This window comes from Thamnophis sirtalis, unplaced genomic scaffold, assembly GCF_051295495.1.
Source record: "Thamnophis sirtalis isolate CommonGarterSnake01/CBP01778 unplaced genomic scaffold, rThaSir2_p1.2 scaffold_8, whole genome shotgun sequence".
NCBI classification, from domain to species: Eukaryota; Metazoa; Chordata; class Lepidosauria; order Squamata; family Natricidae; genus Thamnophis; species Thamnophis sirtalis.
The window spans coordinates 1,816,711-1,835,861 of NW_028261388.1; the positions used below are offsets into that span (position 1 = coordinate 1,816,711).

The 19,151-nt window shown below is 50.3% G+C and overlaps 1 protein-coding gene across 2 annotated transcripts in view; it reads left to right on the forward strand.

Annotated features, from left to right (window-relative positions):
* The first annotated feature begins 2,972 nt into the window (after positions 1-2,972).
* The window catches only part of ARRB1 (arrestin beta 1), a 58,663-nt gene continuing 42,484 nt past the window's right edge, over positions 2,973-19,151 (forward strand). For both annotated transcript variants that reach the window (XM_087720949.1, XM_087720950.1), the window contains exon 1: positions 2,973-3,285. In XM_087720949.1, the coding sequence (XP_087577075.1) occupies positions 3,266-3,285 (20 nt within the window). In that variant the 5' untranslated portion in view covers positions 2,973-3,265. The remainder of the gene's footprint in view (positions 3,286-19,151) is intronic.

The following is a 19,151-nucleotide window of genomic DNA, read 5'->3' on the forward strand; positions in this document are numbered from 1 at the left end:
CACCCTGAGCCAAGATTTGCTTTCTCCTAGCATTTCCCAATAGAAGGGGCCCCCCTCCACCTTTTCCCATCTGTAAAATGGGGTTGATCGAAGGACAGCATCTAAGACCATCCCCCTCTGCAGCCCAAGTGAGAATTCTAGCTGGACTCCTTTACTCGAGCCATCTGTGTCGCTTCGCTTCAACCAACCCGAACGCCAGAATCCCAGGATTGCATGCCAGGACGGGCGCAACTCATCGTTTGGGAGAATGCAGCCGGAACAGGGCGAAGGTAAGAGTGCAGTGGCACTAGAGGGGGAGTTCTCGTCTCACAATCAGGAGGTTGCGAGTTCAATCCCAGGTGGAGGCAAATGGAGGGCCTCCTGCTTGGGCAGGGGGTTGGACTAGATGACCTGCAAGGTCCCTTTCCACTCGGTTCATCTGTTAAAAGTCAAGTCTTACACTTAGGAAAGAGAAACCAAAAGTATACAAATATAGATTGGGAGAAACCAGGCTTAATAGCCGAGGTGGCGCTGTGGTTCAATGCAGCACTGCAGGCTACTTCAGCTGACTGCAGTCCTGCAGTTCGGCTGTTCAAATCTCACCGGCTCAAGGTTGACTCAGCCTTCCATCCTTCCGAGGTGGGTAAAATGAGGACCCGGATTGTTGTTGGGGGCGACATGCTGACTCTGTAAACCGCTTAGAGAGGGCTGAAAGCCCTATGAAGCGGTATATAAGTCTAACTGCTAACTGCTAACTGCTAATAGCAGTAACTGTGGGAGAGGGATCTTGGAGTCTTAGTGGACAACACTAAATTCCCCCCCTACTCGAATTAGCTGTGTCTGTTGTGCTTTTAAATTGTTCGTATTGTCTGATTGTTTTTGTCTTACTTTTTGTAATTTCCCCTCCCTTGGCTTTTGTTCAGCTGCCCTGAGTCCCTTCGGGGGGATATAGGGCGGCCTACAAATTGAATAAACTCCAAACTCCAAACAATAGTTAAATAGGAGCAGTGGAGCCAAAAAAGCCAATGAAATCCTAAATTGCATTAACAGAGAGATTCAATTGAGATCAAGGGAGGTACTAATACCGCTCTGTAAAGCCTTAGTAAGGCCACACCTAGAGTAGTGCATCCAGTTTTGGTCACCACACTATAGAGAAGACGGTGAGACTCTAGAAAGAGTGCAGAGAAGAGCAAGAAAGAGGATGAGGGGACTGGAGGCTAGGTGGCGCAGTGGTTAGAGTGCAGTACTGCAGGCCACTTCAGCTGACTGCTATCTGCAGTTCGGCGGTTCAAATCTCACCGGCTCAAGGTTGACTCAGCCTTCCATCCTTCCGAGGTGGGTGAAATGAGGACCCAGACTGTGGGGGGCGATATGCTGACTCTGTAAACCGCTTAGAGAGGGCTGGAAGCCCTATGAAGCGGTATATAAGTCTATCTGCTATTGCTAACATACAATGGATGGTTGCAGGAACTGGGCCTGGCTAGTCTAGGGAAGAGAAGGACCAGGGGAGACAGGAGAGCATCTTCCAATATTTGAGGAAGGGCTGCCCCTTAGAGGAAGGGGTCAGGCTGTTTTCCAAAGCCCCCGAAGGCCAGATGAGGAATCATGGATGGAAACTGACCAAGGAGAGATTCAACCTGGAAATAAGGAGGAATTTCCTGACAGTGAGAAACAATCAACCCATGGAACAGAAGTTATGGGAGCTTCATCTCTGGAGACTTCCAAGAAGAGATTTGACTGCCATCTGTCAGAAATGGTGTAGGGTCTCCTGCTTGGGTGGGGGGGGGGGTTGGACTAGATGACCTCCAAGGTCCCTTCCAACTCTGGCATGCTGTATTCTGATTAAACAACCGGAGGCTAAAACGTATAAAGAAGAGTTGCAGGAACTGGGTGTGTCTAGTTTAATGAAAAGAAGGACTAGAGGTGAAATGATAGCAGTCTTCCAATTTTTGAGGGGCTGCCCCAAAGAAGAGGGGGGGGGGGTTGTCAAGCTATTCTCCAGAATACGGGAGGGCAGGACAAGAAGCAATGGATGGAAACTAATCCAGGAGAGAAGCAATCTGAAATCAAGGAGAAATTTCCTGATAGTTAGAACAATCAACCAGAAATGGTGTACGGGTCTCCTTTTGGTGGGGGGTGGGGTTGGACTAGATGACCTCCAAGATCCCTTCCAACTCTGGTAATTCTATAGTGGAAACCCTGGAGGTTTTCAAGAAGAGACCGGACTGCCATCTGTCAGAAATGGTGTAGGGTCTCCCATTTGGGCGGGGCGGGGGGGTTGGACTAGATGACCTCCAAGGTCCCTCCCAACTCTATACTCAATGGAGCACCTTGCAAGCAGAAGTTGTGGGAGCTTCATCCCTGGAGGTTTTCAAGAAGAGACCGGACTGCCATCTGTCAGAAATGGTGTAGGGTCTCCCGTTTGGGCGGGGCAGGGGGCAGGGGTTGGACTAGATGACCTCTAACTCCGTTATTCGGAATCTCATTGCATGGGGAGACAAGGCTGGCGGGGACGTAGAAGCAGCCAGTTTGTCTCCGTCAAAAGGCAAGAGAATTGCGGGGCCTTATTACAGGAGGGGAGGAAGGGAGAACGCCGCGCCCCTTCCCCCCGCCCCAGCCCGTTTCCCAGGCTTGATGGGTCGTGAGAACGCCGCCTCCTTTCCCCTTTCTCCCTCTCGCGTGCACGCGCCCCCTCCCCTTCCAGAGCCCCGCTCGCCAAGCAGGCAGGCGTCTCTCTCTCTCTCTCTCTCTCTCCCCAGCCTTCCGTCCTGTCGGACACGTGATGCAGGGGCGGCAGCCTGGCGTCGTGTGAACGCGGCTCCCCGCGGGTACAGGAGAGGGGCGCCTGGCTCTCTCGGGCGTGACGCGGCGGCTGGAGGAGGGGGAGGAGGAAGAGGAGGAGGAGGAGGAGGGGAAAAAGGAGGAGGAGGAGGAGGGAAAGGAGGAGGAGGAAGAAGAGAAGGAGAAAAAGGAGGAGGAGAGAAAGAAGGAAAAGGAGGAGGAGGAAAAGAAGGAGGAGGAGGAATAGGAGCAGCATCAGCTGCGACGTCCAGACCTTTTCCGCGGACCGACCAGCCCGGAGCCCCGCAGGCGTCGGCAGGCGAGGGGCGGAAGGCATCGGCAGCCTCTCCGGGGGAAGAGGGCGAACGGCCGGCTCAGCATCCCGCTCCGCAGCCGGGAAGGACCCGAGCAATCCCGACGGATCCTCGCCCGACTCGTCCCGTTCCTGCGGCCGGGCTAGTCCCCGCTTCTGCCCGGCGTCCGGCCCGGACCAGGGCCCGCGGCCATGGGCGATAAAGGCACCAGGTCAGCGGGCGTAGGGATGGAGACTGAGCGGGGGGCTTGGGGAGGGGGCTTGCGAAGCCTCGGCGCAGCTGGACGCGTGTCAGGCCGTTCTGACGACCTATGGGCCGGAGGGCTATGGGCTGGACCGCTCGGGATGTTTTGGGGGGTGGGGGGGTGGAGGGATGGAGGGTCTTCTATCTGGTGGGTCTGATGGAATTGGGGCAGATGCTTGGGCTCTGCGGGTTGGTGTGTAACGTGGGAAGGGGACGCGTGTTTGAGGGGATGGGGGGCTCGCGGGGGGGGGTTTCGTACGGCGAAGGCTTTTTTTGCGGTCGTGTGGATTTGCGCAGTCTGATTGGGAAGACGGGACAGCACCAGTGCTGAAAAGAGAAGAGAGAAAGGAGGGAGGGGGTTGGGGAGGGGGAGGAAGGACCCCTGTTTGGAGACTGCAATACCCCCTCCCCTTTTAGAGAGAGGGGAAACATCCCTCCCCCTGTCAATGGGGGCATCTAACCTGGAATGCATTTGTGCCAACACTGGGGGGGGGGAATACATATATTCAGGTTTGCCAAAATGGGGAGGGGGCATTTCTGAGACCCCCCCTCTCCCCAGCTAAAAAAAAATAAAATTAAATTGAGAAGGGGGGGGGATACTCATTGCCCCCCCCTCTCCATCCTTCTGTGCTGCATGTTTTCCCCCCCCCCTTTTCCTAAATTTTGCAAAATGGAGCCTCCACGTTCAGAGGCACTTTACCCGATGCTGAGGACTAGCAGCTCTGAATAAGCAAAGCTGCAGCTTGGAGGGTCTTTCCTGCAAAATTGGGAGGGGGAGGGCCACATTTGGCAAAGGCTGCTCAGAAGCCCGAGGAGGTGGGAGATTGGATTGCTGATCCCACCTCCCCCCCCCCCCCCGTCAAGACTGGTAGGGGATGCTGGGAAGTGTAGTTCCGTATGGGTGAAGGCCCCCACAAAGCCACGTGGCCCCTGGCTTTTTTGTGGGTGTTTGCTGGTGATAGTATTTTGTTTATTTACTTAATTATTAAAACGGGCTCTATCCTGACCTTTCCTACAACGACACAGCGAGGTAGGCCAGGCGGTGGGAGTGGCCAAAATGTCTCCCGTCATAATCCGCCGTGTTGCTTTTACAGGATGCTGTTAACCCAGTTTAACCAAGATTTAACCAAGATTTAACCAAGGTTTAAGTTGGGTCCTGGATTTCTGCGATTTCATAAATCTGGTGCACTGTTTCTCAACTTCGGCTGTTTTAAGATGGGTGGACTTCAACTCCCAGAATTCTCCAGCCAAGGGGAATTCTGGGAATTCTCCAGCCAGGGGAATTCTGGGAATTGAAGTCCAACCATCTTAAAAACAGCCACTGGGCTGATGTGTTGTGTGAACCTCCGCGAGATCATCAAGAGGATGGAGAGAAGCCATAATCTAAAGTATGGGAAATAGTGCTTAATTGATCTAGGAAATCAGGAAAATCCCAAATAACAAAACCAGGTTCCTAGTCCTCATTGTCTTATAACATCATCGTGACGAATTCTTGCTTTTTTTGGCTTTTCCTTTAAAACAAACAAACAAGACACACAGAATTAACAACTTGCAAGGTGAGAGTATGCTAGGCCTGGGGGGTCGCAGCCTCTTAGAATTGTAGAAGGGATCCCGGGGGTCATCTAGTCCAGCCCCAGGTTGTGTTAAAAAAATGATAACAGCACCCATAATCGGGGTGGGGTGTTGTGCGAATGATGTAAAGGGGTGTTGTTTTGTCATGATTTGTAGGGATTCCCTTGCCCCCTCCCCACCCAGGGGGGGCTGCCGGGAAATGTTTTCCATTTTTGGTGTGTAGGGATTAGGGAAGGATGAGTGACTTGGGGCTCTCAGCCGGAGGAGCGGGTCCTGCTTTCGAATCGCGCTGTTGAGGTTCAGCGTGCGTGCAAGTATCTGCGGGAGAGATTTACTTGTGAGTAAGCAGGGGGGGAAGACTTTACACACGGACGGATCTGATTTTTGCCAGGGAGATCTTCACCAAAGGTTGATTCTTTGCAAAGTGTTGGGCTGGAGTTGTCGTTGTGTAGCAAGGTTAAATTCAACAACACCACAATGAACTTGCTTAAAGGACGGGTTGCTAAGTGGGTCCAGGAGAATTTCCCTCCCTCCTCCTTCCTCTCCATTTCTCCTACCTTCCTTCCTTCCCTTCTTTCCATCCCTCTCTTTCTCCTTCCTTCCTTCCTTTCCTTTCATTCCTTCTCCCTCTCCTTCCTTCCTTTCCCCTCCTCTCCTTCTGTTCTTTCTTTATTTCCTTCTCTCCATTTCTCCTTCCTTCTCTCTTCCCTCCCCCCTCCTCTGTTTCCTCCCTTCCTTTTTTCTTCCTCTCTTGTTTATCTTTCATCTTCCTTTCCCCCTTTTCCATCTGTATATCTGTCTATTTGTCTCTGTCTGTCTGTTCACCCATCAATCCACCTATTTATCTATCCCCTTACTTCTTTCTCTCATCCCTCCCTCCTTGTTTCATTTCTTCCTCCTTTTCTCTGTTGATTTCTTTCTTTTGTCTCTGTTTCATCTTCCTTTTTCTCTTTTTCATCTGTCTATCTGTCTATTTGTCTCTCTCTGTCTGTTCACCCATCAATCCACCTATTTATCTATCCTCTTATTTCTTCCACTCATCCCTTCCTTCTTTACTTCCTTCCTTGTTTTCTCCCTTCCTCTCTTCCTTCCTTCCTTCGTTTCTTTCTCCATTCTCCTTCCTTCCTTCCATCCTTCCTTGCTTGTTTTCTCCCTCCCTCCCTTCCTCTCTTCCTTCCTTCCTTCGTTTCTTTCTCCATTCTCCTTCCTTCCTTCCATCCTTCCTTGCTTGTTTTCTCCCTCCTTCCCTTCCTCTCTTCCTTCCTTCATTTCTTTCTCCATTCTCCTTTCTTCCTTCCTTCCTTCCTTCCTTCCTTTCTCCATTCTCCTTCCTTCCTTCCTTCCTTCCTTCCTTCCTTCCTTCCTTCCTTCCTTCCTTCCTTCCTTCCTTCCTTCCTTCCAAGGCTGTGAAAAAGCATCTACCGGTAAGGCAGGAGGAGGAGGGGGGGGCTCGGAGTCTCCTGCAGGCCCCCTTTTCAACCTCTTGCCCCCAAAGGGAGCCCAGAGGCTACCCAGACGGGCTGGCTGGAAGACCCCCTCCTCCTTCCCTCCCTGGACAGTGGGGGCTTTGGAGGCTGAGAGAGATGCCTCTCACCTTCACACACACACACACACACACACACACACACACACACACACACACACACGTCTTTGGCTTCCTGAGCGACCGTGATGTTCCTCATCCTCATTATCCCTTCCTGAGCATCCATTTCATGTTCCGGGGTTCGGCCTGTGCTTTGTTTCCTTCTGTCTGATGTGGGTCGAAGAGCCGTTTCTCTCTCAGGGAGCATCCCAGGCGAAGCAGGCCCGGCCCAGGGATAAATTAGGGAGGGAAGTGGAGAAAGGTACAGAAGGAAAAAGGAAAAAGATGGATGGATGGATGGAAGGAAGGAAGGAAGGAAGGAAGGAAGGAAGGAAGGAAGGAAGGAAGGAAGGGGGAAAGATGGAAGGAAGGAAGAGGGAGGGAGTGATGGTTGGTAGGTAGGTAGGAATGAAGGAAGAGAAGGAGAATGAAGAAAGGAAGGAAGAAAAGAAGGAGGGAGGGAGAATTGAGAAAGGAAGGAAGGAAGGAAGAAGAAAGGAAGGAAGAATGGAGAAAGGAAGGAAGGAAGAGGGAGGGAGTGATGGTTGGTTGGTAGGTAGGTAGGAATGAAGGAAGAGAAGGAGAATGGAGAAAGGAGGGAAGAAGGAAAGAAGAAGGGAGGGAGAATTGAGAAAGGAAGGAAGAAGGAAGGAAGAAAGGAGAAAGAAAGGAAGGAAGAGGGAGGGAGGGATAGTTGGTTGGTAGGTAAGTAGGTAGGAATGAAGGAAGAGAAGGAGAATGGAGAAAGAAAGGAAGGAGGGAGGGAGAATTGAGAAAGGAAGAAAGGTAGAAGGAAGGAAGAATGGAGAAAGAAAGGAAGGAAGAGGGAGGGAGTGATGGTTGGTTGGTAGGTAGGTAGGAATGAAGGAAGAGAAGGAGAATGAAGAAAGAAAGGAAGAAGGAAGGAGGGAGGGAGAATTGAGAAAGGAAGGAAGGAAGAAGGAGGGAAGAATGGAGAAAGAAATGAAGGAAGAGGGAGGGAGTGATGGTTGGTTGGTAGGTAGGTAGGAATGAAGGAAGAGAAGGAGAATGGAGAAAGGAAGGAAGGAGGGAGGGAGGGAGAATTGAGAAAGGAAGGAAGAAGGAAGGAAGAATGGAGAAAGAAATGGAAGAGAGGGAGGGATGGTGGAAGGAAGGAGGGAAAATAGAGAAAGAAACAGTGGAAGGAAGGAAGATTCAGAAAGGTACAAAGAGTGAAAGAAAAACTGAGGGGAAGGAAGGAAAGAGAATGGAGAAAGAAATGAAGGAAGGAAGGAGGAAAAAATGAAGAAAGGGAGGGAGGGAGAATGGAGGAAGGAAGATTAGAGAGCATCAAGATGGGTGGTTCTTGGCTTGCAACCATTCCATTTAGTCACCATTCAAAGTTGCAACAACACTGAAAAAAGGAGGTGATGACCGTTTTCCACACTGATGACCCTGGGGGCATTCCCCCGTGGTCAGGTGATCAAAATTCAGATGCTTGGCAACTGGCAGGGACTTATGACGGTTGCAGTGACCTGGGTTATGTGATTCCCTGACAAGCAAAGTCAACAGGGAAGCAACAGTCACCCAACTACCCTGTTACTAACTTAATGACTGCAGCGATCCACTTAACAACTGCGGCAGGGAAGGTTGTAAAATAGGACCAAAAAAAACCCCTCCCTTAACACATGCTTCTCTTTGCAATTTAAACGCTGGGCTCAATTGTGCTCGTAAGTCGAGGGAATTCTGGGAGTTGAAGTCCACCCATCTTAAAAGATCCTGGCTGAGGGATTCTGGGAGTTGAAGTCCACCCATCTTAAAAGATCCTGGCCGAGGGATTCTGGGAGTTGAAGTCCACCCATCTTAAAAGATCCTGGCTGAGGGATTCTGGGAGTTGAAGTCCACCCATCTTAAAAGATCCTGGCTGAGGGATTCTGGGAGTTGAAGTCCACCCATCTTAAAAGATCCTGGGTGAGGGATTCTGGGAGTTGAAGTCCACCCATCTTAAAAGATCCTGGGTGAGGGATTCTGGGAGTTGAAGTCCACCCATCTTAAAAGATCCTGGCTGAGAGATTCTGGGAGTTGAAGTCCACCCATCTTAAAAGATCCTGGCTGAGGGATTCTGGGAGTTGAAGTCCACCCATCTTAAAAGATCCTGGCTGAGGGATTCTGGGAGTTGAAGTCCACCCATCTTAAAAGATCCTGGCCGAGGGATTCTGGGAGTTGAAGTCCACCCATCTTAAAAGATCCTGGCCGAGGGATTCTGGGAGTTGAAGTCCACCCATCTTAAAAGATCCTGGCTGAGGGATTCTGGGAGTTGAAGTCCACCCATCTTAAAAGATCCTGGCTGAGGGATTCTGGGAGTTGAAGTCCACCCATCTTAAAAGATCCTGGCCGAGGGATTCTGGGAGTTGAAGTCCACCCATCTTAAAAGATCCTGGCTGAGGGATTCTGGGAGTTGAAGTCCACCCATCTTAAAAGATCCTGGCCGAGGGATTCTGGGAGTTGAAGTCCACCCATCTTAAAAGATCCTGGCTGAGGGATTCTGGGAGTTGAAGTCTACCTATTCTTCAAGCTGCCAAGTTTGAGAACCTCTCCTTTATATTCTCCTTTGGAGACCAGGAGGAAGGAATCCGCTTTGCAGCTTGGAAAAAGCCCAAAACCGAGTCAGTAAACATCTTTCATTTGAACGAATTTACATCGCCAGGACCAGATGCCACATCCGGAAAAAGGGATGAAAAACATGCTCATTTGGGAAGTGTCTCTTCTGAGAAACCGCAGAGCGTTGGAGCTCTGCCAGATGACCGAGGGGCAGGCAAGGTCCCTATTTCGGAGGAGGCGAACAAGGAACATTCAGGAAGCTACAGATGGGAAGGAGTCCGGCGTTAATACCGGGGAAAAGTCTGAAATCCCCATCATCTCATTGCAACTCTGAGCTACAAATATTCTTCCTTATTGAAACTGATCATCCAGAGGTTAATTTCTAAGCACTTGGCAAACGAGGGTGAGAATTACCAGAAGTCGGTATGGATTTGCCAAGGAAGAATTCTTGCCAGAGTAAACATTTATCTCTCTCTCTCTCTTTTTCTTTAATCCGGTCATTCCCTTAAGACAGGGATCACCAAAGTGGGCAACTTTAAGGCTTGTGGAGTTCAATTCCCAGCTATGCAGGCCAGAGAATTCTGGGAGTTGAAGTCCACAAGTCTTAAAGTTGCCCACTTTGGTGATCTCTGCCTTAAGAGATGCTGTGGAAACTCAGCCATGACCAGTGCCACTGCCGCTCCCGCTGGCTGGGCGGGCAAAGGAAGTGGGCGGTGGGCAGGTGGGCAGGCCGGGCAAGCATGGGGTGGGTGGGGTGGGCGGGCGAGTGAGAGAGTGGCGACTGGGCTGGTGGGGGGAGTGGGCAGGCCTAGGCCAGGTGACCGTACCAGTACAAGGGCATGGCCAGGCTAGAAATTGCTACTGGTACGGAAAGGTATGGCTGATTTCCACTATCTATACCAGTGTTTCTCAACCTTGGCAACTTGAAGATGTCCGGACTTCAACTCCCAGAATTCCCCAGCCAGCGAATGCTGGCTGGGGAATTCTGGGAGTTGAAGTCCGGACATCTTCAAGTTGCCAAGGTTGAGAAACACTGATCTATACGGCCGTACCGGACTGTACCGGTAGAAACCCACCTCTGGTATAGATGTAATATATCTTGATTGTAACCATCGCTTTTTAAAACCACTTTGACGGCCTTAGTAGGAGTTAAAAGACTTGATTGTACAAGGGATGCCCAAAATGAGACTCAAAGGATACTCCTTGATGGTTAAATCGAATTAGAAAAAATTCTCGTCAAATTGGAGAATAATATTTCATCCATATAGGAACTATGCAGAATAGCAGAATTGGAAGGGACCTTGGAGGTCTTCTAGTCCAACCCCCTCCCTCGGTCAAACAGAAAACCCTATAATATTTCAGACAAATGGCTGTCCAAACTCTTCTTAAAACATCTCCAGTGTTGGAGATTTACAACGGCTTGTTTAGTGGCCAAAGTCACGACGGCACTGAAAAGAAGTGACTTACGACCGTTTTTCACCCTTAATGACCGTTGCAGCATCTCGACGGTCATATGATCAAAATTCAGATGCTTAGCAACTGGCTCGTATTTATGACGGTTTTGAGACCTTCTGACAAGCGAACTCAAAAGGGAAGTCACTTAACAACTGTGGTAGGAAAGGTTGTAACATGGAGTGAAATTCACTTAATAATCATTTCACTTAGCGACAGAAATGTTGCACTCAATTGTGGACATATGTCGAGGACTACATGTAGAATTGAGGAAGATGGGTACAGTGACATGGTGGGATGGATGATGAATGGATGGATGGAAGGATGGATGGAAGGATGGAAGGATGGATGATGGATAGATAGATGGATAGATAGATGGATGGAGATGGAAGGATGGATCGATGGATCGATGGATCGATGGATATATGGATGGATCATGGATGGATGGATGGATGGATGGATGGATGGATGGATGGATGGATAGATGGATGGATGGATCATGGATGGATGGATGGATGGATGGATGGATGGATGGATGGATCGATGGATGGATGGATGGATGGATATATGGGTGGATCATGGATGGATGGATGGATGGATATATGGATGGATCATGGATGGATGGATGGATGGATGGATGGATGGATGGATGGATGGATAGATAGATAGATAGATGGATGGATCATGAATGGATATATGGATGGAGATGGATGGATGGAAGGATCGATGGATATATGGATGGATCATGGATGGATGGATAGATGGATGGATGGATGGATAGATGGATGGATCATGAATGGATGGATGGATGGATAGATGGATGGATAGATGGATGGAGATGGATGGATGGATTGATGGATCGATGGATATATGGATGGATCATGGATGGATGGATGGATGGATGGATGGATGGATGGATGGATGGATAGATGGATGGATATATGGATGGATATATGGATGGAGATGGATTGATAGATGGATGGATGGATATATGGATGGATCATGAATGGATGGATGGATGGATGGATAGATGGATGGATAGATGGATGGAGATGGGATGGATGGATGGAAGGATGGATCGATGGATCGATGGATATATGGATGGATCATGGATGGATGGATGGATGGATAGATAGATGGATGGATATATGGATGGATATATGGATGGAGATGGATTGATAGATGGATGGATGGATATATGGATGGATCATGAATGGATGGATGGATGGATGGATCGATGGTTGAATATTTATGTGCCATCAAGTCAATGTCAGCTTTTAGCAGCCACTTACCTTTCCTAAGTTATTCTGTCCCAAAAGACAAATACATTCTGAATTTTCTTGAAAACGTTTTCCTTCTCATCCAAGAAGAGTCTTGGATGAGAAGGGAAACATTTTCAAAGAAAAAGAACCAAAATCCCGTTCCCTTTTGAAGAACCCTTTTGGGACAACCATGACCTGGATGTTGGAGAGAATCTCTTCTTGACCGCCGGTCCCTTCAACGGTTGAGAGTTGATCCTAAAAGGCCAGGAGGCTTTCTGACATTTTGATATCTGAATATCAAGAACTTCGTGAGTGATTGACCAAGGGCTGGGCCTGCGGATATTTCTCCCGAAATTGAACATCCTATCTATCACATTTTCCCTCTGCTGGGAGGGGAGAAAACGGATATTGGAGAGAGAGAGAGAGAGGGAGAGAGAGCGATCAATATCTGAAAAAGCTTCTTGGAGAAGGTTAGGAGGCCTCCTCTCATCCCAGGAGACAGGACAAGGGGACAGGAGGCCAAGCCAGGAGTCTTGGCTAAGGAGAAGATGAAAGCAGTTTTAGATGGAGCTTCCAGTGACCCGAATTCCCCCTTTCTTAGGCCTTCTGGGAAAAGGGGAGAGAGTAGTCGATTAGGGATATTTTGGGGAGGGGGATTCCTGCATTAAACCAAAGGTTGGCCTTGATAGTGCCAAACAGGGGGGACTGAAGCCTCCGTGGTGGTCTCTGAGCTTGGTGGTTTTCTGGGAGTCATCAGTAATAGAAAGGAGTGGTGTTTGCAGGGAGGAGGAGGAGGAGGAGGAGAAAAGAAGAAGAAGGAGGAGGAGGAGGAGGAAGGAGGAGGAGGAGGAGGAGGAAGAAGGAGGAGGAGAAAAGAAGAAGAAGAAGAAGGAGGAGGAGGAGGGAGGAGGAGGAGGAGAAGAAGAAGGAGGAGGAGGAGGAAGGAGGAGGGAGGAGGAGGAGGAGGAGAAAAAGAAGAAGGAAGGAGGAGGGAGGAGGAGAAGAAGGAAGAAGGAGGAGGAGAAGAAGAAGGAGGAGGAGGAGGAAGGAGGAGGAGGAGGGAGGAGGAGGAAGAAGAAGAAGAAGGAAGAAGGAGGAGGAGAAGAAGAAGAAGAAGGGAGGAGGAGGAGGAGGGAGGAGGAGAAGAAGTAGAAGGAGGAGGAGGAGGAGGAGAAGAAGAAGAGGAAGAAGAAGAAGGAAGAAGAAGGAGGAGGAGGAGAAGAAGAAGAAGGAAGGAGGAGGAGGAGGAGGAGGAGGAGAGAAGAAGGAGGAGGAGGAGGAGGAAGGAGGAGGAGGAGGAGAAGAAGAAGGAAGAAGAAGGAGGAGGAGGAGGAGGAGGAGAAGAAGAAGAAGGAGGGAGGAGGAGGAGGAAGAAGAAGTAGAAGGAGGAGGAGGAGGAGGAGAAAAGAAGAAGAAGGAGGAGGAGGAGGAGGAAGGAGGAGGAGGAGGAGGAGGAAGAAGGAGGAGGAGAAAAGAAGAAGAAGAAGAAGGAGGAGGAGGAGGGAGGAGGAGGAGGAGAGAAAGAAGGAGGAGGAGGAGGAAGGAGGAGGAGGAGGGGAGGAGGAGGAGGAGGAGAAAAAGAAGAAGGAAGGAAGAAGGAGGAGGAGAAGAAGGAAGAAGGAGGAGGAGGAGAAGAAGAAGGAGGAGGAGGAGGAAGGAGGAGGAGGAGGGAGGAGGAGGAGGAGGAAGAAGAAGAAGAAGAAGAAGGAGGAGGAGAAGAAGAAGAAGAAGGGAGGAGGAGGAGGAGGGAGGAGGAGAAGAAGTAGAAGGAGGAGGAGGAGGAGGAGAAGAAGAAGAGGAAGAAGAAGAAGGAAGGAAGAAGGAGGAGGAGGAGAAGAAGAAGAAGGAAGGGAGGAGGAGGAGGGAGGAGGAGGAGAAGAAGAAGGAGGAGGAGGAGGAAGGAGGAGGAGGAGAGAAGAGAGGAAGAAGAAGGAGGAGGAGGAGGAGGAGGAGAAGAAGAAGAAGGAGGGAGGAGGAGGAGGAAGGAAGGAAGTAGAAGGAGGAGGAGAGAGGAGGAGAGAGAAGAAGGAAGAAGAAGAAGGAGGAAGAAGGAAGGAGGAGGAGGAGAAGAGAGAGGAGGAGGAGGAGGAGGAGGAGGAGGAGAAGAGAGAAGGAGGGAGGAGGAGGAGGAGGAAGAAGAAGAAGAAGGAGGAGGAGGGGGGAGGAGGAGGAGAGGAGGAAGAAGAAGAAGAAGAAGATGAAGATGAAGATGATGATGATGATGGGGTCCTTGTGAGGAGCTCAGAGCATCTCCCCTCCCAAACCCCCTTTGCTCATCTTTCTGACAACCCTTTCCATTTAGGCAGAGATCCGTCGTAAGATTGCAGGCGGGAGAGATTCTGACCGGGGGAGGCTCAGCGGCTAAGATGCTGAGCTTCTCGATCTGAAAGGGTCGGCAGTTCAGCGGTTCGAATCCCTAGTGCGGGTCTCCCACGTGAGAAGGTGGTTGGGCTAGATGACCTCCAAGGTGTCTTCCAGCTCTCCTACGAGCCTGTTTTTTACTTTTTATTTTTTTTGGCGAATGGGTTGGAAAGCAGGATCCGGGCTTGGTGGTATCTTTGGAAGGGGGCATTGCCAAGCATTTAGCAGATCAGATCTGAAGGATTGGCCTCTCGGGACCATTATAGGATATATGGATCTCTTTTCGCTGACCTCGTGATTCCTCCCAGCGTTCTGAATCTACCAAGCCCTGGGATTCATGCTGGCCTTTTATTTTTATTCCCCTCCTTTTTTCCGCGTAGGCTGCAATTTTCAGAAATGGATGAACAAGCGGTCCTCGGCTTGCGACGCTTCCACTGAGTGACCGTTCAGAGCTACGAAGGGGCTGGGGAAAAAGGGGCACAGGGCTGCGTTTCACACTTGCGTCCGTTGGCGTCCGTCATTTTCAGGGTCAGGGGATCGAAATCCGGAGGCTTGGCAAACCTGACTCAGATTTATGACGGGTTGCAGCGTCCCCGGAACGGGGTGGGGGTGGGGGGGTGGATGGTTCAGGCAATCCTCTTTGGTGACCTTCTGACGTGCGAAGTCATTGGGGAAGCCGGATTCACTTAGCGACCGGGTTACTAACTTGCCAGCTGCCGTGGTCCACTGAACCACTGGGGCAAAAAGGTTTTTCCACTGAGCAAAAGTCTCACTTAGCAACAGAAATCGAGGACTTCCTGTGAAATAATTGAAGGCAGGTTGTAACCACAGGTGCAGGCAGTCCTTGAGTTTACGCCTGCAGACGGGATCCGAATTTCCATCGCTAAGTAAGAAGGTCTCGTCCCGCCTTAGGCATGAAAGCCAGCTGGGTGACTTTGGGCCAATCACCAGGAGACTGGGAGTTCTAGTCCCGCCTTAGGCATGAAAGCCAGCTGGGTGACTTTGGGCCAATCACCAGGAGACTGGGAGTTCTAGTCCCGCCTTAGGCATGAAAGCCAGCTGGGTGACTTTGGGCCAATCACCAGGAGACTGGGAGTTCTAGTCCTGCCTTAGGCATGAAAGCCAGCTGGGTGACTTTGGGCCAATCACCAGGAGACTGGGAGTTCTAGTCCCGCCTTAGGCATGAAAGCCGGCTGGGTGATTTTGGGCCAATCACCAGGAGACTGGGAGTTCTAGTCCCGCCTTAGGCATGGAAGCCAGCTGGGTGACTTTGGGCCAATCACCAGGAGATGGTGAGTTCTAGTCCCCCCCTTAGGCATGAAAGCCGGGGGGGTGACTTTGGGCCAATCACCAGGAGACTGGGAGTTCTAGTCCCGCCTTAGGCATGAAAGCCGGCTGGGTGATTTTGGGCCAATCACCAGGAGATGGTGAGTTCTAGTCCCCCCTTAGGCATGAAAGCCAGCTGGGTGACTTTGGGCCAATCACCAGGAGACTGGGAGTTCTAGTCCCGCCTTAAACATGGAAGCCGGCTGGGTGACTTTGGGCTAATCACTAGGAGACTGTGAGTTCTAGCCCGCCTTAGGCATGAAAGCTGGCTGGGTGACTTTGGGCCAATCACCAGGAGACGGTGAGTTCTAGTTCCGCCTTAGGCATGGAAGCCAGCTGGGTGACTTTGGGCCAATCACCAGGAGATGGTGAGTTCTAGTCCCCCCCTTAGGCATGAAAGCCAGCTGGGTGACTTTGGGCCAATCACCAGGAGACTGTGAGTTCTAGCCCGCCTTAGGCATGAAAGCTGGCTGGGTGACTTTGGGCCAATCACCAGGAGACGGTGAGTTCTAGTTCCGCCTTAGGCATGGAAGCCAGCTGGGGGACTTTGGGCCAATCACCAGGAGACGGTGAGTTCTAGTCCCGCCTTAGGCATGAAAGCCAGCTGGGTGACTTTGGGCCAATCACCAGGAGACTGGGAGTTCTAGTCCCGCCTTAGGCATGAAAGCCGGCTGGGTGACTTTGGGCCAATCACCAGGAGACAGGGAGTTCTAGTCCCGCCTTAGGCATGAAAGCCAGCTGGGTGACTTTGGACCAATCACCAAGAGATGGAGAGTTCTAGTCCCGCCTTAGGCAGATTCACTTAACAACCGTGTGACTGACTGAACTACTGCAGTGATTCACTTAGCAACCGTGTCAAGGAAGGTCAGAAAGATAATAACACTCCAGCCTCAACTTTTTACTTACAGTGGGTACAATAATAATAAATACCGACCGCCATCTTGACTTCGGGCCTCATCCTGCAGATATTCCTGCATTAAGGGCTTAAGCCAGGTTTAAACCAAGATGGCAAACAGGTTAGGGGGATTGCAGGCATTGAGTTTGGAGCCGACCTGTGTGCAGACGTGTGTGTGTGTGTGTGTGTCTCAAACCATCCTCCCAGGGGTATGAAATGGATGCACCCCAGTTTTTTGGACTGACCAATCAGAAATAGAGCTGGGAGGGAACCTTGGAGGTCATCTAGTCCAACCCCCTGCAAGCCCAGGTAGGAGGCCTTTATATCGTTTCAGACAAAGGGCTGTTGAGTCTCTTCTTAAGAGCCTCCCGTCATGAAGGACCCTCAACATCTGGACGCAAATAACAAATAAAACAGATCCGTGTCCCCAGGGAAGGGCAATTCTTTTTCTTGTTGAGTTCTGGAGAAAATGTATTTGGGGCTGTTTGGCTGAACGAAAGGCCAGGTTGAGCCTCTCTGGGAACGTCAAGTGTGCCAAACAATTTGCATAAGTTTATTTTGTACAAACAATTTGGGATAATTGGCCAGTTTTCCATGGGAGGATTTTCTGGGGAAAGACAGGTTTTTTTTTTTTTTTGCAAAGCCCGGGAAAAGGAAGGGGGAGCTGCAAAGGGTAGGTGGGGAAGGAGAGAGGGAGGGAGGGAGGGAGAAAAAGGAAGGAAGAAAAGAAGAAGGTGAGAGAGAAAGGAAGGAAGGAAAAGAGGGAAGGAGGAAGGGAGGAATGGAGAGCAAAGGGGAGAGGGAAGGATGGAAGGGAGGGAGGAAGAAAGGAAGGAGAGGGGAGAAAAAGGAAGGGGAGGGTGGAAGATAAGAACAGAGTGAAAGGAAGGAAGGAAAAGAGGGAAGGAAGGAAAAGAGGGAAGGAAGGAATGGAGAGAGAGGGAGGGAGGAAGGAGAGGAAGACAAAGGAAGGGAGGGTGGAAGAAAAGAAAAGGGTAGGTGGGGAAGGAGAGAGGGAGGGAGGGAGGGAGAAAAAGGAAGGAAGAAAAGAAGAAGGTGAGAGAGAAAGGAAGGAAGGAAAAGAGGGAAGGAGAAAAGGAGGAATGGAGAGCAAAGGAGAGAGGGAGGGATGGAAGGGAGGGAGGAAGAAAGGAAGGAGAGGGGAGAAAAAGGAAGGGAGGGTGGAAGATAAGAACAGAGTGAGAGAGAAAGGAAGGAAAAGAGGGAATGAGGAAGGGAGGAATGGAGAGCAAAGGAGAGAGTGAGGGATGGAAGGGAGGGAGGAAGAAAGGAAGGAGAGAGGGAGAAAAAGGAAGAGAGGGTGGAAGATAAGAACAGTGAGAGAGAAAGGAAGGAAGGAAAAGAGGGAAGGAAGGAATGGAGATAGAGGGAGGAAGGAAGGAGGGAGAAAAGGAAGAGAGGGTGGAAGATGAGAAAAGAGTGAGAAAGAAAGGAAGGAAAAGAGGGAAGGAGGAAGGGAGGAATGGAGAGCAAAGGAAGGGAGGAATGGAGAGCAAAGGAGAGAGCAAGGGATGAAGGAGGAAGAAAGGAAGGAGAGGGGGAGAAAAAGGAAGAGGGTGGAAGATAAGAACAGAGAGAAAGGAAGGAAAAGAGAGAAGGAAGGAAAAGAGGGAAGGAAGGAAGAGAGAGAGGGAGGAAGGAAGGAGAGGGGGAGAAAAAGGAAGGGAGGGTGGAAGATAAGAACAGAGAGAGAGAAGGAAGGAAAAGAGGGAATGGGAAGGAAGAAATGGAGAGCAAAGGAGGGAGTGAGGGATGGAAGGGAGGAGGAAGAAAGGAAGGAGAGAGGGAGAAAAGGGAAGGGAGGGTGAAAGATAAGAACAGAGAGAGAGAAAGGGAGGAAGGAAAAGAGGGAATGAGGAAAGAAGGAATGGAGAGCAAAGGAGAGAGCAAGGATGGAAGGGAAGAAAGGAAGGAGAGAGGGCGAAAAAGAAAGAGAGGGTGGAAGATAAGAACAGAGTGAGAGAGAAAGGAAGGAAGGAAAGAGGGAAGGAAGGAAAAGAGGGAAGGAAGGAATGGAGAGAGAGGAGGAAGGAAGGAGAGGAAGAAAAAGATGGGAGAATGGAAGATAAGACAGGGTGAGAGAAGGAGGAAGGAAGGAATGGAGAGTGAGGGAGAGAGGGATGGAAGGGAGGGAGGAAGGAAGGAAGACAGGGTGGGAGAGAGGGAAGGAGAGAGAGAGGTAAAACGAGGAAGGAGGCAGGGAGCTGAGGAAAAAAGGAAGAGTGAGGAGCAAGCAAAGGAAGAAAATGTGGGAGGAAAGGAAGGAGGAGAAATAGAGGAAGGAAGAGAGAGAGAGAAAGGAAAGAAGGGAGAGAAAGAGAAGGAAAAGAAGGATAATCTCCTGTCTGACCTTTTCTCTCCTTTCTTCCTTCTCTTTCTCCTTCTCTCCCTTCCCTCCCCTTCTCCACCTCCTCCCTCCTTTTCCTTCACCCACCATCCTCCTTCCGAGAATCTTTGAGAACCTCTTTCTTCCAGGGGAGGGGGGGAGGGGGGGCACGGTGTGTTGTTTTTCATTCTGTCTTCTGTTTTTCTCCTTGTTTCATTTACCATCCTCCTTGTAACTCACATCAAATTTGATTGGCCTGTCTGTTGCCAGGAACTCCGAATCTTTGCGTCCGTAAATCAAAGGCCGAAATGAATATCATATAATAAGCCGTTATGACCACTTTCAGCCCCACTTCATCGCCCTTAGAAAGTCCCTTTGGAGAGGTACTTTGTGTTGTGAAGTCATCGCACAAATGGGGCACAGTCTCAGATTCATGTCACTCCCGCCTGACCTCATCCTGGTTTCCCGCAAAAGC